The 24,180-nt window shown below is 49.4% G+C and overlaps 2 protein-coding genes and 1 long non-coding RNA gene across 9 annotated transcripts in view; 2 read left to right on the forward strand and 1 right to left on the reverse strand.

Moving 5' to 3' along the window:
- Positions 1-14,424, forward strand: part of SNTA1 (syntrophin alpha 1) — a 35,855-nt gene extending 21,431 nt beyond the window's left edge. Inside the window, exons 3-8 of one of the 3 annotated variants that reach the window (XM_032142068.2) lie at positions 4,437-4,641; positions 9,611-9,818; positions 9,967-10,097; positions 12,050-12,246; positions 13,504-13,691; positions 13,795-14,424. In XM_032142068.2, the coding sequence (XP_031997959.1) occupies positions 4,437-4,641; positions 9,611-9,818; positions 9,967-10,097; positions 12,050-12,246; positions 13,504-13,691; positions 13,795-13,884 (1,019 nt within the window). In that variant the 3' untranslated portion in view covers positions 13,885-14,424. Of the gene's footprint in view, positions 1-4,436; positions 4,642-9,610; positions 9,819-9,966; positions 10,098-12,049; positions 12,247-13,503; positions 13,692-13,791 lie in introns of all 3 variants that reach the window. The other 2 variants (XM_032142067.2, XM_032142069.2) reach the window with 2 other exon arrangements.
- On the reverse strand, positions 7,454-20,706 carry LOC131382191 (uncharacterized). Its single transcript, XR_009211447.1, has 3 exons — positions 20,625-20,706; positions 12,147-12,328; positions 7,454-7,774 (listed from the first exon to the last, which is right to left on the reverse strand). It is a non-coding gene; the product is annotated as an uncharacterized LOC131382191 (long non-coding RNA).
- Positions 20,707-20,730: 24 nt separating this feature from the next.
- CDK5RAP1 (CDK5 regulatory subunit associated protein 1) overlaps positions 20,731-24,180 on the forward strand; it is a 46,199-nt gene continuing 42,749 nt past the window's right edge. For 3 of the 5 annotated variants that reach the window (XM_032142070.2, XM_032142072.2, XM_032142073.2), the window contains exon 1: positions 20,792-20,872. Coding sequence is in view for 2 of the 5 variants with exons in the window: in XM_032142071.2 (XP_031997962.1) it covers positions 20,742-20,872 (131 nt within the window). In the remaining 3 variants the exon portion in view is untranslated. Of the gene's footprint in view, positions 20,873-24,180 lie in introns of all 5 variants that reach the window. The other 2 variants (XM_032142071.2, XM_032142074.1) reach the window with 2 other exon arrangements.

The following is a 24,180-nucleotide window of genomic DNA, read 5'->3' on the forward strand; positions in this document are numbered from 1 at the left end:
TCTTGGCTCACTACAACTTCCACCTCCTGGGTTCAAGAGATTCTCCTGCCTCAGCCTCCTGAGTAGCTGGGACTATAGGTGCACACCACCATGCCTGGCTAATTTTTGTATTTTTAGTAGAGACGAGGTTTCACCACGTTGGCCAAGATGGTCTCGATCTCCTGACCTCGTGATCCACCCGCCTTGGCCTCCCAAGTGCTGGGATTACAGGCATGAGCCACCGCGCCTGGCCATTTCTTTTAGGAGTTCCCAGTTTTGTGGAGGAGACAACCCCAATACACAGAATCAGAGACTTAGGAAGTGTGGGCAAGAAAGGCTGATAAGTGAGAAACACCTATTTCTTGAGTCCTTAATACTCACCACATGCCTTACAACATTTTATTTAATCCTGACATCTCTCTGAGGTAGACTTTTTTTTTTTTTTTTGGAGACAGGGTCTTGCTCTGTTGCCCAGGCTGGAGTGCAGTGGCATAATCTTGGCTTACTGCAACCTCTGCCTCCTGGGCTCAAGCAATCCTCCCACCTCAGCTTCCTGAGTAGCTGGGACTACAGGTGCACACTACCATGCCTGGCTAATGTTTTGTGTTTTTGGTAGAGACACAGTTTTGCTATGTTGCCCAACCTGGTCTTGAACTCCTGGGCTCAAGCAGTCTGCCTGCCTTGGGCTCCCAAAGTGCTGGGATTACAGGCGTGAGCCATCATGTCTGGCTGTAGTTATTCATCTTTTATTTTTATTATTTTATTATTATTATTATTATTTTTTTTTTTTTTGAGACGGAGTTTTGCTCTTGTTGCCCAGGCTGGAGTGCAGTGGTGCAATCTTGGCTCACTGCAGCCTCTGCCTCCTGGGTTCAAGCAATTCTCCTGCCTCAGCCTCCTGAGTAGCTGGGATTACAGGTGCACACTACCATGGCCTGGCTAATTTTTGTATTTTTAGTAGAGACGGGGTTTTGCCATGTTGGCCAGGTGGTCTTGAACTCCCAGCCTCAGGTGATCCTCCCGCCTCGGCCTCCCAAAGTGCTGGGATTACAGGCGTGAGCCACTGTGCCCAGCCCTATTCATCTTTTATTGACTAGCAGATTGAGGCCCAGAGAGGTAAATGACCTTGTCCATGGTTACACAGTTAGACATTGCTGGAGCTGGAATTCAAATCCAAGAGCATCTGACTCCAGAGGGAACTGCATTTTCTTTCTTTCTCTTTTTTTTTTTTTTTTTTTTTTGAGACAGGGTATCACTCTGTTACCCAGACTGGAGTGCAATGGCGTAATCATGGCTTGCTGCAGCCTCTGCCTGCTGGGCTCAAGCGATCCTCCTGCCTCAGCCTCTTGAGTAGCTGGGATCACAGGCATGTGTCACCACACCTGGCTAATTTTTTTTAAAATTTTACTTTCTTTTTTTTTTTTGAGATGGAGTCTTGCTCTGTCACCCAGGCTGCAGTGCAGTGGCGCAATCTCGGCTCACTGCAAGCTCTGCTTCCCGGGTTCAAGCAATTCTCCTGCCTCAGCCTCCCAAGTAGCTGGTATTACAGGTGCCTGCCACCATGCCCAGCTAATTTTTTAATGTATTTTTAGTAAGGACGGGGTTTTGCCATGTTGGCCAGGCTCATCTCAAACTCCTGAGCTCAAGTCATCCACCCACTGTGGCCTCCCAAAGTGCTGGGATTACAGATGTGAGCCACCGCACAAGGCTGGGAACTGCGTTTTCAATAGTGTGGAAGTTTGGAAGCTCATACAGCCTCTGAGTAGTTAGTATGATTGGACCAGAGGGTGAGATTAGGGATATGGCAAGAAGTGAAGCCAGGGAGGAAGACAGGACCTGTGGGCAGGGCCCATGTCCTAGAGGGCATTGAAGTTAGGCGAAGGGTGCAGGGGAGCCAGAGCAGGGCTTTGAGCAGGGGAGGGATGTGGCCACTTTTAGCAAGGAGTTGTAGCAGTTGCACCATTGGGGGCTGTATTTGTCAGGATGCTTTTGACTGCAAGTAACAGGAATCCAATTCAATGAGGCTTAAACATCAAAGAAAATGTATTATCCTCCCGAACACTTTGAGACAGCATGGCTCCAGGGAAGATTAATTTAGGGGCTCATGGTATCATCAAAAACTCAGGTCTCTCCATCTTTCTGCTTCACCATCCTCAATGTGTGGACCCCAAGCTTTGTGGTCAAAAAGTAGGCTGGGCACAGTGGCTCACGCCTGTAATCCCAGCACTTTTGGAGGCTTAGGCCAGCGGAGCACCTGAGGTCAGGAGTTCAAGACCAGCCTGGCCAACATGGCGAAACCCCATCTCTACTAAAAATACAAAAATTAGCTGGGTGTGGTGGTACGCACCTGTAATCCCAGCTACTTGGGAGGCTGAGGCAGGAGATTCGCTTGAACCCGGGAGGCAGAGGTTGCAGTGAGCCAATATTGCACTACTGCACTCCAGCCTGGGCGACAGAGTGAGACTCTGTCTGAAAAAAAAAAAAAAAAAAAAAGTGGCTGTCATTGCGCTAGGAACAAGCTCCCTGCCAGCAACTTTGAAAGGCTAAAGGAGGAGAAAAGGAAGGCAGTGTTTTTTCCCTCACATCTCATTGGCCAGAACTGTATCATTTGCCCCTTTCTAAACCAGTCGCAAGCAAGAAGGATGTAATGATCATGATTAGATTTGACCAATCAAGATTCTCCCTCTAAGCCTCTAGGGCTCAGGGTTCTCTTAGCAAAGGAAAAAGAGGAGATGGTTTTTGGCTGTCAAGTAGGCTGTGACATGTCCCACTTCTGCTGCCCTTTGAGACATAATCTAATAGTCAGTCCTGGGGTAAGTCGTTGCTACAGTGATGATAAGTCATTTGAGTCCTAGTCCCCAAAAGTCAGACCTAGGCTTGCTTCTTCCAAAAAAACCTGGCCCTGGTTTCTTTCAACATTGCTTCTATCCCAACCCCAACAGGGTTTGTAACTCCCTCTTATTTGCCCCCGTTTGCTTTGAATCTTATCTGAGCCTCAGAGGCATCTCCTGCGACAGAAATAGCTTCTTATCTGGTTCTTTCAGGGAGGTGGGCCAAGAATTACTTCCTAACTCCTTCCTGGGCTGTCCACTCACAGGGCATGTTGGCTGGGCTTTGACTGCAGATGTCAGATAGCTAGCAAGCCAGATGGCCCTGGGAGCAGGTGTGGTTGAGAGCAGAGGAAGAGAGGCTGCCCATGGGCTAGCAGGCATCAGGCACCCATAGAGGGTATATCCTTGTTGGGAGAAGAGAGACAAGGTCTTGGGAAAGTCATCTTTTTTTTTTTTTGAGACAGTCGCACTTCATCGTCCAGGCTGGAGTGCGCAATCTTGGCTCATTGCAACCTTTGCTTCCCATGTTCAAGTGATTCTCATGCCTCAGCCTCTCGAGTAGCTGGGATTACAGGCATGCACCACCCTGCCCAGCTAACTTTTGTATTATTAGTAGAGACAGGGTTTCATCTTGTTGGCCGGGGTGGTCTCGAACTCCTGACATCAAGTGATCCACACTGCCTTGGCCTCCCAAAGTGCTGGAATTACAGGCGTGAGCCACCATGCCCAGCCTGGGAGTCTTTTTCTTTTGAGACAGAGTCTTGCTCTGTCACCCAGGCTGGAGTACAGTGGCATGATCTTGGCTCACTGCAACCTCCTCCTCCTGGGTTCAAGTGATTCTCCTGCCTTAGCCTCCCCAGTAGCTGGGATTACAGGTGCAAGCCACCACACTTGGCTAGTTTTTGTATTTTTAGTAGAGACGGGGTTTCACCATGTTGGTCAGGCTGGTTTCGAACTTTTGACCTCAAATGATCTGTCCGCCTTGGCCTCCCAAAGTGCTAGGATTACAGGCATGAGCCAACATGCCCAGCCTGGGAAAGTCTTGTAACTACCTTCTTGTATACACTGTCTAGGAGTTCAAGACCAGCAACATGGCGTGACCCCATCTCTACAAAAAATTAATAGCTGGATGTGGTGGTGCGTACCTGTAGACCCAGCTACTTGGGGAGCTGAGGTGGGAGGATTGATTGATCTGGGAGATTGAGGCTGTAGTGAGCTGTGATCACACCATGGCATTCTAGTCTGGGTGACAGAGAGAAACTGTCTCAAAAAAAAAAAAAAAAAAACGTCACATGGCCACACCTCACTGCAAAGGAGGCTGGGAAATAGAGTCTTTCTTCCAGGTGGCTGTATGTTTATAAACCATGGGGAAAATGAGAGAAGGGATATAGGCGGGCCCTATCTCTATATAGGGATAGAGAGAAGGGATACAGTATTTTCTGCTCCACTGCCCCGTCAGAGACTTTAACCTAGAAGAATTTGTTAATATCACTATTGGACTCTTGCTTACTAAGGGTCTAATAGTGACACTGGATGTAAATTAAACTCTTAATAAGTTAGTGACAATTGTGATATGTGCTGGGAGCCCATGTCACAGTGGTGACTGCTGATGTCTCTCCCAATCAGTCAAGTATATGAAGGACGTCTCACCGTATTTCAAGAACTCTGCTGGTGGGACCTCGGTTGGCTGGGACTCACCTCCTGCCTCACCCCTTCAGCGGCAGCCTTCCTCCCCTGGCCCCACACCCCGGAACCTCAGTGAGGCCAAACACGTGTCCTTGAAGATGGCATATGTCTCGAAGAGGTGCACCCCCACTGACCCAGAGCCCAGGTAAGGCTGGGGTGGGGGGCAACTCAGATGGACAGATGCCCTGGTGTCAGGTGGTGGGACCAACGGAAAGACACCTCTGTGTTGTACGAATGACCAGCACAATATCAGAACATAGTAGGTGCTTAAAAAATAGATTGACTGGAAGCCTGAGTGAAGCTATGGAGATGATGGTGTGCTTTGCTTCTCAATTCTTCTCCTGGGCAGCTCACATCTGGGGATGAAATTGGTCTGGGGAAGAACCCTGCGTTCCAGTCCTGGTCCTCTTTGAACTAGGCCCTTTTCCTCACTGACCTTTAGATTCTCCATTGTGAGATAAGGTTGTTGGACTCACTGATCCTCTCGTCTCTTCCCACTCTGCTGGAGCTCTGAGATGTCTGGTAACCTTTTTATCAGGGCCATGGAAAGTTACATCCTTCACATCTGAGCAGCCTTTAACAGTTCATTGATAACCTTTAACAGTTCATTGATAACCTTTAACAGTTCATTGATAATACTGATACCACCTAACATTTACTGAATGTTTACTGTGTACCCAGCACTGTGTTGAGTGCTTTCCATGTACAATATTATTTAGCTCTCGCAGAGGCCCAGTGGGCAAAGTCCTATTATTTCACCTTCATTTTATTTTATTTTATTATTATTTTTGAGCCAGAGTTTCACTCTGTTGCCCAGGCTGGAGTGCAGTGGTGCAATGATCTTGGCTCACTGCAATCTCTGCCTCCTGAGTTCAAGTGATTCTCCTGCCTTAGCCTCCCAAGTAGCTGGGACTACAGGTGCCCACCACCACACCTGGCTAACTTTTTTTTTTTTTTTGAGACCGAGTCTCGCTCTGTCGCCCAGGCTGGAGTGCAATGGCGTGATCTTGGCTCACTGAAACCTTCGCCTTCCGGGTTCACGCCATTCTCTTGCCTCAGCCTCCCAAGTAGCTGGGATTATAGGTACCTGCCACCACGCCCGGCTAATTTTTTGTATTTTTAGTAGAGACTGTAATGTTTTGTATTTTTAGGGGTTTCTCCATGTTGGTCAGGCTGGTCACGAACTCCTGACCTCAGGTAATCCACCCGCCTCGGCCTCCCAAAGTGCTAGGATTATAGGCGTGAGCTACCGTGCCCGCCTAACTTTTGTATTTTTTGTAGAGACGGGGTTTCACCATGTTGGCCAGGCTGGTTTCGCACTCCTGACTTCAGGTGATATGCCTGCCTCGGCCTCCCAAAGTGCTGGGATTACAGGCATGAGCCATCGTTCCCGGCTCACCTCCATTTTATAGATGAGGACAGAGACGGGGAGTAACCTACTTGAGATCACACAACCAGAAAGGGTGGCACTTGCCTCATTCCTGGTAGTCCTTTCTGCTTTGGAAGCTGCAAGATGCCTGAGTGATGGTGGTGGCTGAATGGAGCATATTTTGTCAAGTGGGATATGCAGTGTTGGAGGTGATGCTTAAGTGGTATACGCATTGCAAGCTTGGGCTGTGGGTCCTAGTGACAGCCTAGTTTCAATGCCAAGCAAATGCCCAACATTGGCTGGGAGGGCTGGTTAATGTCCAGCATCCAAATCTCTTGGTCTCGATGCCACACCTCTTGCCTGCCCCCATGAGGCAAGAACTGGTGATTCACAGGTCACTTGCAGATGCTCTACAGAAGAGCCTTTGTTTTTGTTTTTGAGACGGAGTATCGCTCTGTTGCCCAGGCTGGAGTGCAGTGGTGCAATCTTGGCTCACTGCAATCCCCTTCTCCTGGGTTCAAGCGATTCTCCTGCCTCCGACTTCTGAGTAGCTGGGATTACAGGCACCTGCCAACATGCCCAGCTAATTTTGTATTTTTATTAGAGATGGGGTTTCACCATGTTGGTCAGGCTGGTTTGGAACTCCTGACCTCAGGTGATCCACCTGCCTCAGCCTCCCGAAGTGCTAGGATTACAGGCATGAGCCATCGCCTGTATTTTTCATAGACTAATTTTTGTATTTATTTATTTATTTTTTTTGAGACGGAGTCTTGCTCTGTTGCCAGGGTGGAGTGCAGTGGTACGATCTCAGCTCACTGCAACCTCCGCCTCCCAGGTTCAAGCAATTCTCCTGCCTCAGCCTCCTGAGTAGCTGGGACTACAGGTGCATGCCACCATGCCTGGCTAATTTTTCTTTTTGTATTTTAGCAGAGATGGGGGTTCACCATGTTGCCCAGGCTGGTCTTGAACTCCAGAGCTCAGGCATTCTGCCTGCCTCGGCCTCCCAAAGTGCTAGGATTACAGTCATGAGCCACCGCGCCCGGCTGTATTTTTACTAGAGATGGGATTTCACCACATTGGCCAGGCTGATCTCAAAACTCCTGACCTCAAGATCCACCCGCCTTGGTCTCCCAAAGTGCTGGGATTACAGGGGTGAGCCACCATGCCCAGCCCGGAAGGGCCTTTTGTGAGGGTGAAGGTGAGGTAATATTAGTCCTTCCAGAGACTCACAGAACCTTAGATTCCCAGCCTGATCCCAGACATTACCTGAAACATGTGTGTATATGTTTCTAAGTGTGTGCATGTGTATATGACATGTAAATTCAAGTGCTTGTATGTATATATGAGAGCATTTGCATGTATATGAGTATAGATTTGTACATGTGTTTGTGTTTATATGTTATTTGTATGTGTATGCACATGTGTGTGTGCATGTGTGTTTGAACATATACATGCCTGATTACCTACATAGGTAACCTGAATATAACTGGGGTTCCATAAGGCCCACTGTCAGTGTAGTATCCCAGTCATAGGGATACAGCCTGGCAACCAAAATATAATGAAAACTACTTCAAACTTTTACTCAGGTTAGGATTGCATTGGGCTGCAAGTACAGAAACTCCAACAAGCAATGACTTAAATAAAAGGGGTTAATTTTCCCACATGTTTAAAAAGAAGTCCAGGGGTCAGCTATTCAGGCTGCTGTAGATGCTCAAGGATGCCATCAAGGAACCAGGCTTCTAGCTTCCTGCTCTGCCATTTTAATTATGGGCGGTTTTCTTCTTCGTGGAGGCAGGATGGTGGCTGCATCCCAAGAATTGTGTTCATATTCCAGGCAGAAAGAAGACAAAAGCCAAAGAATCTTTTCTCCTGGTATTTTGGCTATCTGTTGCTATATCACAAACCATCCCTAAAATTTAGTGGTTTAGAAAACAATAATTTATTATTTCTTCTTGAGATGGGGGATCTCGCTCTGTCACCCAGGCTGGAGTGCAGTGGTGCGATCTCAGCTCACTGCAACCTCTGCCTCCCAGGTTCAAGTGATTCTGGTGTCTCAGCCTCCCAAGTAGCTGGGACTACAGGTGCCCGCCATGATGTCTGGCTAATTTTTTGTGTTTTTAGAAGAGATGGGGTTTTGCCCTGTTGGCTAGGTTGGTTTTGAACTCCTGGCCTCAAGTGATCTGCCCGGCTCAGCTTCCTAAAGTGGTGGGATTACAGGCGTGAGCCACCATGCCTGGCCTCAAGCCTCTTTAGTTTTGTTGTTGTTTTGTTTTACTGTTTTTTTTTTCTTTTTTTTTGAGACGGAGTTTCGCTTTTGTTGCCCAGGCTGGAGTGCAATGGCACGATCTCAGCTCACTACAACCTCCACTTCCTGGGTTCAAGCGATTCTCCTGCATCAGTCTCCCTAGTAGCTGGGATTACAGGCATGCACCACCACACCCGGCTAATTTTGTATTTTTAGTAGAGATGGGGTTTCTCCACGTTGGTCAGGCTGGTCTTGAACTTCCTACCTCAGGTGATCCGCCCGCTTTGGCCTCCCAAAGTGCTGGGATTACAGGCGTGAGCCACCACACCCTGTCTGTTTTTCTGTTTTTTTAAGATGAGGTCTTGTGCTGTCATCTAGGCTGGAGTGCACTGGCACCCTTATAGCTTACTGCAGCCTCAGACTCCTGGGCTCAAGTGGTTCTCCTGCCACAGCCTCTAAGTAGCTGGGACTATAGGCAAGCGTCACCATGCCTGGCTAATGAAAAAAAATTTTTTTTTTCTTTTTTAGAGATGAGTGTCTCACTTTGTTGTCCAGGCTGGTCTCGAACTCCTGGGCTCAAGCCATTGTCCTGGCTCAGTCTCCCGAAGTTCTGGGATTACAGGTGTGAGCCACCATGCCAGCTTAGGTTTTTTTTTTTTTTTTCTGCTCTTATTAGTGAATTAGTTTGGTTCTGTGCAACAAGGAGAACCTGGGAGCTGGCCCAGAAGAGGATGTTCCTTAGAAACCAGGAGAAAGGGGCAAGATTAGGAATGGCCACACAGCAATAATTTAGGCCCTATCACACCATCATGCATGTTTGAGTGTGTGTGTATATTTGTGTGTATCTGCATACGTGTAGGCCGGGCATGGTGGCTCATGCCTGTAATCCCAGCACTTTGGGGGGCCACGCGGGGTGATCATTTGAGGACAGGAGTTTGAGACCAGCCTGGCCAACATGGTGAAACCCCATCTCTACTAAAAATAAAAAAAATAAGGCCAGGCACGGTGGCTTATGCCTGTAATCCTAGCACTTTGGGAGGCTGAGGCAGGTGGATCACAGGGTCAGGAGATCGAGACCATCCTGGCCAACATGGTGAAACCCCGTCTCTATTAAAAATACAAAAATTATTTTGGTATGATGGCGTGCGCCTGTAATCCCAGCTACTTGGGAGGCTGAGGCAGGAGAATCGTTTGAACCTGGGAGGCGGAGGTTGGGCCATTGCAGTGCAGCCTGGGTGACAGAGTGAAGCTCTGTTTCAAAAACAACAAAAACCCCACAAAATATATGAATATGTGTGTATGTCACACTCTCTTGTTCCTATGCCCCATGAGGCCCCAGCAACTGTGGCTGTAGCCCCAGCAGTGAGGGTTGCTCCTGATTCTCTCACGGACATCCCCCTGGTTTCTCCTGGTTTGGTGGTGGGTGGGGTTTCTTGGGCCAGGGTTGGGCAGCTGCAGCCTAATGGCCAGGTCCTTGTCTCCACCCATTTGTGCCTGCAGGTATCTGGAGATCTGCTCAGCAGATGGCCAAGATACCCTCTTCCTGAGGGCCAAGGATGAGGCTAGTGCGAGGTCGTGGGCGACTGCCATCCAAGCCCAGGTCAACGCTCTGACGCCGCGGGTCAAGGATGAGCTGCAGGCACTGTTGGCAGCCACCAGCACAGCTGGGAGCCAGGACATCAAGCAGATTGGCTGGCTAACTGAGCAGGTGCCTGCTGGGCCTGGGACCTATCCCTCCCTCTCTTCTGCTCCTTTGGAGCTGGCCCTGTTCCCAGTGCCCCTGGCCATCTCACCCTGCCTTGGCCCTCTGCCCTCTCCTCCCCTACCCATCCTCACTGCTGTTTTGTTCCCTGCAGCTGCCCAGTGGGGGCATGGCCCCCACCCTGGCCCTGCTAACTGAAAAGGAACTGCTCCTCTACTCTTCTCTCCCCGAGACCTGCGAGGCCCTGAGCCGACCAGCCCGTACTGCCCCACTCATTGCCACCAGGTACCCACGGGCAGGGGCAGTATGTCTCCCCCAGAACTTGCCAGGAGATGCTCCAGCAGGGCCCCAGAAGCTGGGAACTCCAGTCCTGTCCACCCTCAGCTATTCCCCAGGTGACCTGAAGCAAGTCTCTGCCCTGTCTGGGCCTCAGTTTCCTCATCTGTAAAATGGGTGCTTGGAACAAAAGGATATAAGGTCCCCACTAGCCACTCATTCACTGACACTTATGCCTTGTGCTGCATGGGTCAGAGGGCACAGAGCTGACCCCAACAGTTTCTGCCTCCAGAGAGAACCTTGTCTGGTTGAGGAGACAGACCCAGGAACAGCCATTACAGTGCAGGGTTTGTAGGAGCCACTTAACTCTGTTGGGGTAGTAGAGGAAGGCTTCAGGGAGGAGGTGACATTTGAGCTGGACTTTGATGGATGAGTAGAAGTTTTCCGTTTAAGAAAGGGTGAAAGAGCATCCCATGCAGAGAGAACATCATGGTCAAAGGTACAGAGGCATGAAGGGCTATAGCGTGTTCATGCAGCTATGAGTTTGTGATAACCAGAATTCATGCAGGAAATGGAGAGAAGGGAGTTGGCAGGGCCTGATCTTGCAGAGCTTCTATTGCCTGATTAAGGAATGTTAGCTTTATCTTAAGAGTTTGGTAGTGTTGAAGGGTTTAAGCTGGGGAATGAGGTGCTCTGGTTGCTTTAAGAGAATCCCTGTGGCTGCCACGTGGAGAATGCAGTGGAGAGTGCAGGATGGAGGTGGGGAGGTGCTGCAGTCGTGCAGGAGAGATGATGGTGGCTGGGGGAGGTGGAGGTGGGTGGCAGGAGCAGATGGAAAGGCAGCATTGGCATTGGAAACCACATGGGTGTAAAATTAACAGGGCTCCGTGCTTGCCAGATGGGGTGGGTGAAGGAGGGGTCCGGAATGAACAGGAGGTTTGGAGCTTGTGTCTGAGTGAGCGTGGGACTGGGGGTGGGGGTGGAAAGGGAGGAGGCTGGAGCAAGATGCTGAGTTAAGTCCAGAGTGTGTGTGTGGGATGGAGAGGGAGCTTGGATAGGAAGCTTGGGGACTCGAGGGTCTGCAGCTCAGGGCTGGAAAATGGAAGGCTGGTGTCAGCAGCAGTCTTGGTGGGGGGGAACTGAGCTATAGGAGAAAGAGTGGGTGGAGGGAGGAACAAAGAGGGATATGGGGCAGAACTCTTAGGTCTGCCCCAGAGAGGGGCAGTTGGCTTACCAAGGCCACACAGCAAGTGAGAGTCAAGCTGCAGGGGTCTGAAGTCCTTGTCACCCATGTCTCCTTACCTCAGGGTGGCTCTGGCCCGTGTGTCAGGAGCCTGCAGGCTACTAGGGATAACTAGGTCCTGGACTGTCTATGTAATCAAGTGATTCAAGTCAGGCAACAAAAGTTTATTGAGCACCTACTGTGGTCAGGCATGGTTTTAGTTACTGGGAATACAGTGGTGAACACAAGATCAAAATTTCTAACCTAGCTGACATTCTAGTGAAAAAGACAGCCAAAAACCAACCAAAACAAATAATAAAAAGTATAATTTCTGGTACCATGATTAAAAAGTAAGGCTAGTGAGTGACAAGGGTGCTATTTTGGACTGGGAGGTCAGAGGAGGTGACATTTAAACTAACATCTGAAGGAAGTGAGGGAGTGAGCCGTGCAGATAATCAGGGAAGCGTGTATAGGCAGAGGGAAGAGCATATGCAAAGGTGCTGAGGCAGGCATGTGCTAGGTGTGTGTGATGACACCAGTATAGCCAGAGCCAAGGGAGTGACGGGGAGGGTGGCAGGAGATGTCTCCTGCTGAGTCAATCAGTGCCCCCTGGCAAGTCCTGTCCTGTTAGGTGGTAAAGGATTTACAGGGTTTCTTCCCAGGTCACTGGCCCTTTTGCCCAGAACTATTTGCCCCCTGCCTGAGGCCTCATGCTCAGCCCTCTGCCCCCAACCCCCAGACTGGTGCACTCAGGCCCCTCCAAGGGCTCAGTGCCTTACGATGCAGAGCTCTCTTTTGCCCTGCGCACGGGCACGCGTCACGGTGTGGACACTCACCTGTTCAGCGTGGAGTCACCGCAGGAGCTGGCTGCCTGGACCCGCCAGCTGGTGGATGGCTGTCACCGGGCCGCCGAGGGTGTGCAGGAGGTGTCTACAGGTGTGCTGGGAGGATCTGGGAGTGTCCCTCTGGTAATAAGCCTCTTATCCCCAGGGGCATTCAAGCTTCCTTCTTTAGGGCACTTCAGGCAGGGACAGAAAATCGGGTTTGGAGGTCAAGGTGGGTGGATCACCTGAGGTCAGAAGTTCGAGACCAGCCTGGCCAACATGGCAAAACCCTGTCTCTACTAATAATACCAAAATTGGCTGGGTGCGGTGGCTCACGCCTGTAATCCCAGCACTTTGGGAGGCTGAGGAGGGTGGATCACTTGAGGTCAGCAGTTTGAGACCAGCCTGGCCAAAATGGTGAAACCCTGTCTCTACTAAAAATACAAAAATTAGCTGGGCATGGTGGTGGGCACCTGTAGTCCTAGCTACTCGGGAGGCTGAGGCAGGAGAATTGCTTGAATCTGGGAGGCAGAGGTTGTAGTGAGCCCAGATTGCGCCACTGCACTCCAGCCTGGGCGACAGAGCAAGACTGTCTCAAAAAAAACAAAAAACAAAAAACAAAAATTAACTGGGCATGGTACTAGGCGCCTGTAGTCCCAGCTATGCAGGAAGCTGAGGCACAAGAATCAGTTGAACCCGGGAGGTGGAGGTTGTGGTGAGCCGAGATTGCGCCCACTGTACTCCAGCCTGGGTAACAGTGTGAGACTGTTTCTCCAAAAAAAAAAAAAAAAGGAAGTTGGGTTTGGGCCCTCTGTTTTGGATGTGCAGGTGCCCTAGCAGGCAGAGACTCTTCTCCCTGGGGTTGTCTTGCCCCAGCTTTGTCAATCTGCTGGTGAGGATGTGAGAGATGGCACTTGGGGTAGGGTTGCCAGAGGAAATAAATACAGGACACCCAACCTCATTTGAATTTCAGGTTAACAATGAATACTTTTTTCACAGAAGTATGCCCAAATTAGTCATTGTTTATCTGAAATTTAAATTTAGCTGGGTAACTCTGCAGGTCTCCAAGGGCGGTGCTTGGTAGATCTGATGATGCCTTTATCAGGAGTGAGCCTCCTGTCTACGGCACATTTTAAGCTCCCCCTTTCTACTTGTGCTGCTGGAAGTGGGACTGGAAGTGGGTGTAGGTCCTCTGAGGGTGGGGGTGATGACTCTCTGCAGGGTGGGTGTACAGGTGCCACGACAAACAGTGAGCCTCCCATCCCTGGAGGCATTCAGGCCCCACTTTGTAAGCTGCGGTGGGGGTTGGAGGTTGGGGTGTAGTCTCTGAGATGCCAGCTGTGCCTGTACCTATGTGCCCTCCCTGCAGCCTGCACGTGGAACGGGCGTCCCTGCAGCCTGTCTGTGCACATCGACAAGGGCTTCACACTGTGGGCGGCTGAGCCAGGTGCAGCCCGAGCCGTGCTCCTACGACAGCCCTTCGAGAAGCTGCAGATGTCTTCAGATGACGGTGCCAGTCTCCTTTTCCTGGACTTTGGAGGTGCTGAAGGCGAGATCGTGAGTGAGGGGCTGCCTCTGCACCCTGGGGAGGAGGGGGTGTGACTCTTGGAGGCCAGGCTGGCCAGGGCCCTGACTCCTCTCTCTATCCACCCTCCAGCAGCTGGACCTGCACTCGTGTCCCAAAACCATAGTCTTCATCATCCACTCCTTCCTGTCGGCCAAAGTCACCCGCCTCGGGCTGTTGGCCTAGAAGTCGCCGGATGCACTAGCCCTGAAGAGCGGTGTCCATGACATGGCCTGAGCTGGGCCTCCACTGACTGCCTGTTCACCCCTGGGCTGAGGGAAGGGAGAGGAGAGGAACAAGGGCCTCTGAGACCCCACCCCTGAGGGAGACTGGATTGGTCTTGGGGCCCAGGACCCAGACCCAGGACAGAGTGGACTCTGCCTGTGATGGGGTGGCCTTCCTGCTGCCCCCCTCCACCAGTGCCTTTTGCAGAGAGATATTTTGTGTACACAGAAGCCATTCCGAGTCTGGGACCTGCCCCTGTGCGGATCCTGACCCCAGTCAACAGCTGAGCTGCCAGGCCTCGAGGCCCCTAAGCCACCCCCAGAGGTACCATCTGAAGCTGGAGTCCCCTGGGGTCAGCAGCAAGAGAAAGAAGAGGAGACTTTCTGTTTGTTTTTCCCCTCAGCCCTGCCACCATGGGGAGTCTGTTTTTTCTCTTCATCCTCTCTCTCTTCTCCTTACTCTTGGATAAATAAACAGCCTGTGAGCATACAGGCAGCCCGGCCCAGTGTCTGTGGTCTGTGCCTTGGCCTTTGGGTCCTGGGGTGGCCCCTGCAGTCCCAAGATGGACCAGGCCAAGGACTGGGGCACCTTTCCCTGGAGAAGAACAGACCTTTACCACATGGGCCAAAGACAGCGTATTGGTTATCTATTGTTGTGTGACAAATTACTCCAAAATTTGCAGCTTAAAATGACAAAAATTCATTATCTCTTAGGTTCTGTGGGTCAGGAATTTGAGAGGGGCTAAGCTGGGCTGTTCTTGTCTCAGGGTCGCTCATGAGGTTGCAGTCAAGTTGTCGGCTAGGGCTGCAGTCATCCGAAGGCTTGACTGGGGCTGGAGGATCCATTCCAATACTGCTCATGCACATGGCTGTGGGTAGGAGGTCTCAGTTCCTCACCATGTAGGGCTAACCCTAGAGCTGCTGCTTGAGTTTTCTCATGATATGGCAGTTGGCTTTCCCCACAGTGAGACAGAAAAGAGAGCAAGGAGGAAGCCACAAACAGTGCCTCTTATGACCCAGTCTTGGAAGCCATACACTGTTGTTTCTGCTTTGTTCTATTCATTAAAAATGAGTCACTAAGTTCAGTCCACACTCAAAGGGAGGGGAATTAGGCTCCACCTCTTGAAGAAAGGAATGTCAAAGAATTTGTGGACCCATGTCAAAGCCATCTTAGAGAGCTTCAGGACCCTTTCCTGCAGAAGGGAGGTGGAGTGGCATGTGTTTGGTGCTTCGGAAACTGCGATGTGCTGGCTGGATGTAAGTGAGCGGTGGTTACCTAAAATCCCTACCTAAAATCACAATGACAACAGCAATGATGGAGAACTTTTTTTTTTTTGAGACAGAGTCTTGCTCTGTCACCCAGGCAGGATCTCAGCTAACTGCAACCTCCACCTCCTGGTTCAAGCGATTCTCCTGCCTCAGCCTCCCGAATAGCTGGGATTATAGGCGCCTGCCACCATGCCCCACTAATGTTTTGTATTTTTAGTAGAGAGAGGGTTTCACCATGTTGGCCAGGCTGGCTTTAAACTCCTGACCTCAAGTGATCCTCCTGCATCAGCTTCCCAAAGTGCTAGGACACCGTGCCAAGCCCAGAACTTTTTTTTTTTTAAACTTTCGAAAGGTTCAGTTTCTTCAATGTAGCGACAAGATAAAACAAAGATGATGTGCCTGGTGTGATGGCTCATGCCTGTAATCCCAGCACTCTGGGAGGCTGAGGTGGGCGGATCACCTGAGATCAGGAGTTCAAGACCAGCCTGGCCAACATGGTGAAACCCTGTCTCTACTAAAAATATAAAAATTAGCCAGGCATGGTGGCACCTGCCTGTAATCCCAGCTACTCAGGAGGCTGAGGCAGGAGAATTGCTTGAACCTGGGAGGTGAAGGTTGCGGTGAGCCGAGATCGCGCCACTGCACTCCAGCCTGGGTAACAGAGTGAGACTCAGTCTCAACAAAACAAAACAAACAAACAACAACAACAACAAATTAGCTGGGCATGGTGGTGTGCACTTGTAATCTCAGCTACTTGGGAGGCTGAGACAGGAGAATCATTTGAACCCTGGAGGTGGAGTTTGCAGCGAGCAGAGATTGCGCTACTGCACTCCAGCCTGGGCCCCGGAGCATGACTCTGTCTCAAAAAAAAAAAAAAAAAACAAAACAACCAGGTAACTTAACTTTGAGGCAATCAGTTTTAGCTTACTTATAATGGCAGCATTGTTTCTTTGTGAAAATGAAACTTTCTCAGCTTATCCACTAAATTTTCAGCAACATCCCAAACCACCAAAGACTCACTCCTTTTCCTTCTGGCCATCAGCAGTCTGGTGCCTTCACTTGGAACACCGCCCCCTGCCCTATTTTTTGTTTTTGAGGTGGGGTCTCGCTTTGTTGCCCAGGCTGGAGTGCAGTTGCGGGATCCCGGCTCACTGCAGCCTCGGTCTCCCAGGCTCAAGTGATCCTCCTACCTCAGCTTCCCAAGTTGCTAGGAGTACAGGACTGTGCCACCATGGCTGGCTAATTTTTTATTTTTTAATTTGTTGTAGAGATGGGGTCTTGCCATGTTACCCAGGCTGGTCTCACACTCCTGAACTCAAGCAATCCTCCTGTCTTGGCCTCAAGCAATTCTCTTGCCTCAGACTCCTGAGCAGCTGGGATACAGGCGCTCGCCACCATGCCCGGCTAATTTTTTTTGTATTTTTAGTAGAGACGGGGGTTTCACCATGTTGGCCAGGCTGGTCTCGAACTCCTGACCTCAGGTAATCCGCCTGCCTTGGCCTCCCAAAGTGCTGGGATTACAAACATGAGCCACTGTGCCTGGCCACTATATATATATATTATTTATATATATATATTATATATAAATAATATATATAATATATATATTTCTATATCTAGAATGAGATTTATTATAAGGAATTGGCTCAGGTGATTATAGAGGCTGAGAAGTCCTACAATTTGCCATCTGCAAGCTGCACACTGAGGAAAGGTGGTGGTGTAAATTCCAGTTTGAATCTAAAAGACTGAGAATCAGGAGTGCCAATGGTGTTTAAGTCCCAGTCCAAGGGCAGGAGAAGACCAATGTCTCAGCTTAAGCAGTCAGGCAGAGAGAGAATTCAACCTTGCTCTGCCTTCCTGTCCTATTTGGGTCCCCAAGGGGTTAGATGATGTCCATCCAGACTGCGGAGGGCAGTCTACTCTACTCAGTCTACCAAAGCTAATCTCTTCCTCAAGAAACACCCAGAAATAACCAGATATCTGGGCAACCTGTGGCCCAGTCAAGTTGACACAAATAATTAACCAGCACAGTGTTCTGCATTATTTCCCAGTGTTCTCCAGCAGGATTAAGACCTAGATGCCTGCAAGAAAGTTGCTTGATAACAAGTTTATTGGCTGTCTCCCCTTCCCTGTTTCACTCCCCTACTAACCTACCAGTGTTTCCTGAGATTACTTTGCAAATCAACTACCCGCACTCAACTACTTGTCTCAGGAGCCGGGCACAGTAGCTCATGCCTGTAATCCCAGCACTTTGGGAGGCCAAGGTGGGTGGATCACCTCAAGTGGGGAGTTAGAGACCAGCCTGGCCAATATGGTGAAACCCCGTCTCTACTAAAAATACAAAAATTAGCCAGGCGTGGTGGCGCATGCCTGTAATCCCAGTTACTTGGGAGGCTGAGGCAGGAGAATCGCTTGAATCCAGGAGGCGGAGGTTGCAGTGAGCCGAGATTGGGCCACTACACTCCTGCCTGTGTAACAGAGTGAGACTCGGTCTGAAAAAAAAAAAAAAAAAAAAACTTGTCTCAGGGTCTGCTTCTGGGGAGCCCAAACTAAGACAGAAAGCAGTCATTTATTCATTCAACAAATTTTCATTAAGCCCTTCTATGAGTCAGACCCTGTGTAGACCATGGGGATAAAGCCATGAACAAGACACGACATGTCCCTCCCTAGCTGATAATCCAGGGAATAGACAATGATAAGAAAATAAGTAATGCCAACGTTTTGAATAGTGACAAATATGGTGAAGAAAATAATATGAGAGGTGATGGAGTAGTTTATATGAAGTGGTCAGAGAGGGTCTCTCTGAAGAGCTGATATTTATGCTGAGACCTAAAGGATGAGAAGGGGCCAGCCATAAAACAATTTTGGAGAAGAGCATTCCAGAAAGATACTAGTAAGAAGAGAGGCTCTGTGGGTGTGGTGTCGCATGCCTGTAATCCCAGCTACTTGGGAGGCTGAGGCAGGATAATTGCTTGAACCCGGGAGGCGGAGGTTGTAGTGAGCCGAGGTCACGCCATTGCACTCCAGCCTGGGAAACAGAGCAAGACTCCGTCTCAAAAAAGAAAAAAAAAAAAAAAGAAGAGAGGGTCTGAAATAAACATTTGCTTGGGATATTGAAGGAGCAAAATAAAATTATGTAGTTGAAGTACAGTCAACTAGAGAGAACACAGTAGGAGAAGTAAGTGGTAAGAAGTACGTGGGTTGGAGAAGTAAAAGTAAGCAGGGGGCCAGACATGGTGGCTCATGCTTGTCATTCCAGCACTTTGGGAGGCTGAGGTGGGAGGATCACTTGAGACCAGGAGTTTCAGACCAGCCTGGCCAACATGGCGAAACCCCATCCCTAGTAAAAACAAAAATCGACCAGGCGTGGTGGTGCTTGCCTGAAATCCTAGCACTTTAGGAGGTCGAGGTGGGCGGATCACTTGAGGCCAGGAGTTTGAGACCAATCTGGCCAACATGGGGTGAAACCCTGCTCTACTAAAATACAAAAATTAGCTTGGAGTGGTGGTGCATGCTTGTAATCCCAGCTACTCGGGAGGCTGAGGCAGGAGAGTCGCTTGAACCTGGGAGGCAGATGTTGCAGTAAGCCGAGATTGCACCACTGCACTCCAGCCTGCGCGACAGAGTGAGTGAGACGCCGTCAAAAAAAAAAAAAAAAAAAAAAGCAGGGGCCACATCATGCAGGCCCCTAGGACACAGTAGGAAATCTGGATTTTATTGCAAGGGCAATGGAAAGCTCTTAAGCTTTTCTTTTTCTTTTTCTTTTTTTTTTTTTTGAGACAGAGTCTTACTCTGTCGCCCAGGCTGGAGTGCAGTGGCTCAATCTTGGCTCACTGCAATCTCTGCTTCCCGGGTTCAAGCAATTGTCCTGCCTCAGCCTCCCGAGTAGCTGGGACTACAGGCACGTGGCACCATGCCCAGCTATTTTTTATTTTTAGTAGAGATGGGGTTTTACCATATTGGCCAGGCTGGTCTCGAACTCCTGACCTCATGATCCACCCACCTCAGCCTCCCAAAGTGCTGGGATTACAGTTGTGAGCCACAGTGCCCGGCTGTTTTTGTTTTTTCCTTTTTCGAGACGTGGTCTCATTCTGGTACCCAGGCTGGAGTGCAGTGTTGAGATCATGGATCACTGCTGCCTCAACTTCCCTGGCTCAAGCAATCCTCCGTGCCTCAGCCTTCTGAGTAGCTGGGACCACAGGCACCCGCCACCATGCCGGGCTAATTTTTTTTTTTTTTTTGTAGAGATGGAGTTTCATCATGTTGCTCAGGCTAGTCCAGAACTCCTGGGCTCAAGCAATCTGCCCGCCTTGGCCTCCCAAAGTGCTGGGATTACAGGTGTGAGCCACCACGCCCGGCCTGCCATGGAGAGTTTTCAGGAGAGGAGTGATATAATTTGATTTAATAAAACAAACACAAATTCCCTTAGGCTATGTGTGGGAAACTGTTCTCAGGAGACAAGGTGACCGTTAGCAGGCTACTGTGATTGTTTCTGATGAGACAATGGTGGCCTGGATAGTTGTAGCTATTGAGTAGACAGATTTGACATTTTGTGGTTAGAGTTGACAGGGCTTGCTGACAGATAGAATGTGGGGATCCAGGGAGGTGAAGAAAATGACCATTCAGTTCCTCCTAGTGCACCTGGAAGGATGGTTGGGCCATTTACTGAGATGGGCCAGAATGACAGGTACAGGTTTTTGGTGAAGGTGCGGTGTGTGGAAATGAAGAGTTCTGTATAAGTTAGAGATGGTCATCAGACACCCAAGAAGGGGTGTCAAGTAGGCGGCTGAGCTATGGCTCTGGAACTGCAGGGAGGGTCCAGCTGGAGATGTGAATCAGGAAGTCATTAACCTACAGGGCAGTACCCTCCAATAGAAATAGTGCGTGAACCTCTTAGGTGACTTAAAATTTCCCAGTAAGGACCAGGCACGGTGGCTCACGCCTACAATCCCAGCACTTTGGGAGGCCAAGGTGGGTGGATGGCTTGTGCCTAGGTAGGGGTTTGAGACCAGCCTGGGCAACATGGGGAGACCCATCTCTACAAAAAAAATAAAAAAAAAATTTAGCTGGGCGTGGTGGCGCCTGCCTGTAGTCCCAGCCACTTGGGAGGCTGAGGTGGGAGGATTGCTTTAACATGGGAGGCGGAAGCTGCAGTGAGCCATGATCACACCATATTCCTCCCCGCCCGCTAGCCACATTGAAAAAGTAAAAAGAAACAACAGGTGAACTTAATTCAAATATTTCTACCACCATAGCTACAAATAAAAAAAATTAATTCAACGAATGTACTTATTTAACCCAATATATCCCAACAATTATTGCAGCACATAATCAATATAAACATTATACATATGAAGCATTTGACACTATTTGACATTTCTTCTTCCACATCCGGTGTATCTGACATTTAGCGCACATTTGATTTGCACTCACCCACTTTGAGGCGCTCAGTTGCCGCTTAAGTCCGTGGCTAGTGGCTGCCCTAAAGTTCAGCACCGCCACGGAGCTTTGGGTCCACCCGGACTGTAAAAAGGAAGCACTTCCGTTAGAATGACCCGGCCTGAAGTAGCGGCGGAACGGAAGTCGCTTGTGTATGAGCGCAGCAGCCGACCAGTGAGGGGACCCGACTTGCCGGCAGAACTTACGCTGCGGAACCCCGGGCACTGTTGCTGCTGCGGGAGGTGAGCAGCGCGCCCGCCGGGGTGGTCTGCGCACCTGCTTTTGACTGGCGCCTGGGGCAGGAGGGGCCGCGGATCCTGGGAAGCGCACGGTGTTCAAGAGGGAGGATGGCACGGTGGTTATGGCGTGGGGCCTGGCGTCAGGCTGTAGGGGTTCGTACCCTAACCCCGCTGCCTAACCCCGTGTGACCTTGGACAGGTCGCCTCCACTTCTTCCAAGGCTTCGCTTCACCACCGGTGAAGAGGGGTTGACAGTATAGCCTGCCTCACAGGGTTGCTGTGAGGGTTATAGGTAATAATTCGCGGAAAATGCTTTGCACCATGCCTAACGCATTGTAACCAGCCAGTAAAATGTTTGGGATGTTGTACGCTATTGTTCTAGCCTCATTGCCGACTGTCAGAACTAATTTCGAGCCTCCAGAGAGGCTTCTACACTGTGTTATGCAAAGCATTTTGCTTGTATTATTGCATTTGATCCCACAGTAGGCTTATGGAGATAGGTGCTATTATCCCCATCTAGAGGCTCCCAGAGTTTAAGACAGGTGCCTAAGGTTTAGCTGGCTTGGCAGCAGTGGGGTCAGATTCTGACTCTAGGGTCCATACTGTTTTTTTTTTTTTTTTTTTTTTTTGAGACGGAGTCTTGCTCTGTCGCTCAGGCTGGAGTGCAGTGACGCGATCTCGGGTCACTGTAGTCCCTGCCCCGCGAGTTCCAGCGATTCTCCTGCCTCAGCCTCCTGGGTAGCTAGGATTACAGGCGCATACCACCACGCCCGGCTAAGGTTTGTATTTTTAGTGGAGTCCATACTCTGAACCAGGATGCTCTAATACTCTCCATGAAAGGGTGTGTGGGCTGTGAATGTGCAGTTAGTGAACGCTTACTGTATCTCAAATTGGGTTTTTAATATCTTATTCTTACAACACTTCTTGGGGGGTAGGTGCTGCTTTTATCCTTATTTTACACATATGGAATTGGCGGCTCAGAGACAGAAATTTGTCTTGCCAAAGGTCACACAGCAATTATGGAGTAGAAATGGGCGATTTTAAAGCTCACACTTTAAGGCTGTTCTTCTCTGACTCTTGAAACTGGGTTGGCATTGCTCCTAAGTGCTAGTAGCAGATGTGGCAGGTGATCTCATTGGAAAGGTAATGGGCCACATCTGCTCTTTACACATGTGTAGCAGGGTTCCCCTAACCCTAGGTGGTAGAATGGTCCGTGGTCCGTGAGGAACCGGGTTGCACAGCAGGAGGTGAGCAGCAAGCTGGCATTACTGCCTGAGCTCTGCCTCCTGTCAGATTGGCCGCTGCATTAGATTCTCAGGAACACAAACCCTATTGTGAACTGCATGTATGCAAGGGATCTAGTTTGTGCATTCCATTTCCTTTTTTTTTTTTTTTTTTTTGGGACAGGGTTTCTCTGTTGCCCAGGCTGGAGTGCGGTGGCGCAATCTCGGCTCACTGCAACCTCTGCCTCCCTGGCTCAAGTGATCCTCCTACCTCAGCTTCTCAAGTTGCTGGGATTACAGGCACACACCACAGTGGCTGGCTAATTTTTTATTTTTTAATTTGTTGTAGAGACGGGGTCTTGCCATGTTGCCCAGGCTGGTCTCGAACTCCTGAGCTCAAGCAATCCGCCTGCCTCGGCCTCCCTAAGTGCTGGGATTGTAGATGTGAGCCACTGCACCAGCTCAAGATTGCACGCTCCTTACGAGAATCTAAATGCCTGAGGTGGAACAGTTTCAACACACCCCTGCTTCCCTGTCTGTGGAAAAATTGTCTTCCATGAAACCGATTCCTAGTACCAAAAAGGTTGGGAACCACTGATGTTTAGCAGCTGCCGTGAGGCAGCTACCACAATGGGAGATGGTGAAGGTGTAGAAGTGAATGATACTTGTTCCCTGCATTCAGGAACCTGCCAGTTTACTAGGGCTGGCAGAAGTGTCAGTAATAATTAACAGCAAAGTGTGATGAGTCTTGTGATGGAGAGGTAGAAGACAGCTTTGGGAACTCGGAGGAGGATCCCACCTAGACTTCAGGGGTGATGGCCAGAGCAGGCTTCCCAGAGGAAGAAAGCTGAAAGTACCATAGGCCACTAGAGAGAAGATAAATACCAGCCAGAGAACAGCATGTGTAAAATCCTATAAGCTAGTGAAGATTAATACAAAGAAGTGTGGCATGGCTGGAGTGTGGTAGGCCGTAGACGTGGGGTCTATTAAAAATATATGGTGATCCTAGAATTCTTCCTTAGTCAGAAAACTAAAAAAAAAAAAAGAAGTAAATAGTATGGCTTCATCTCCTGTACCTTAGTCACCTAAGTCTTCCTGGGAGGCAACTATTGTTTCTTAGCATTCTAGAGATATTGTATGTACCTGCAAATAGGTACCTCAATATTCCCACCCTCTTTCCTCACAGATTCAACAACAGTATAATGTAGGTAGCATGGAGCATTTTGCTTCCTTGCCTTTGTCATGTATAAGTTCAGTCTCACTTTTTTTTTTTTTTTGAGATAGGGTCTTACTCTGTCACCCAGGCTGGAGTGCAGTGATGTGATTATGGCTCACTGCAGCGTTGATCTCCTGGGCTCAAGCAATCCTTTCATCTCAACCTCCTGAGTAGCTGAAACTACAGGTGTGCATCACTGTGCTCAGCTATTTTTTGTTATTTTTATAGAGATGAGGTCTCACTATGTTGCCCAGGCTGGTCTCGAATTCCTGGCTCAAGTGATGTTTCTGTCTCAGCTTCCCAAAATGCTGGGATTACAGGCATGAGCCACTGCACCCGGCCACCAGCCTTGGTTTCTAACAGTTGTATCTTGTTCCATTGTATGGATGTACCAGAACTTACTTAACTAGTCCTTTATTGATAACATTTAGATCTTTCCCTTTCCTTTGCTATTAGAAACACTGTTGCATTGAATATCTTTTATTTTTATTTTTTGAGACAATCTCACTCTGTTGCCCAGGCTAGAGTGCAGTGGCGTGATCTTGGCTCACTGCAACCTTCTCCTCCTGAGCTCAAGAGATTCTCATGCCTCAGTCTCCTGGGTAGCTCAGAATCCAGGTGTGTGCCACCACATCCAGCTAATTTTTTGTGTTTTTAGTAGAGATGAGGATTCACTGTGTTGGCCAGGCTGGTCTCGAACTCCTGGCCTCAAGTGATCCACCAGCCTCAGCATCCCAAAGTGCTGGGGTTACAGACATGAGCCTAGACTGAATGTCTTTATACATAGGTCATTTTGTGTGTGTATAGATTTATCTGCAGGATAAATATGAGTGGAAATGCTTTGTCAGATGGTTTGCACACTTGTAATTTTG

The sequence above is a fragment of the Hylobates moloch genome, unplaced genomic scaffold (assembly GCF_009828535.3).
Source record: "Hylobates moloch isolate HMO894 unplaced genomic scaffold, HMol_V3 SCAFFOLD_21, whole genome shotgun sequence".
NCBI classification, from domain to species: domain Eukaryota; kingdom Metazoa; phylum Chordata; class Mammalia; order Primates; family Hylobatidae; genus Hylobates; species Hylobates moloch.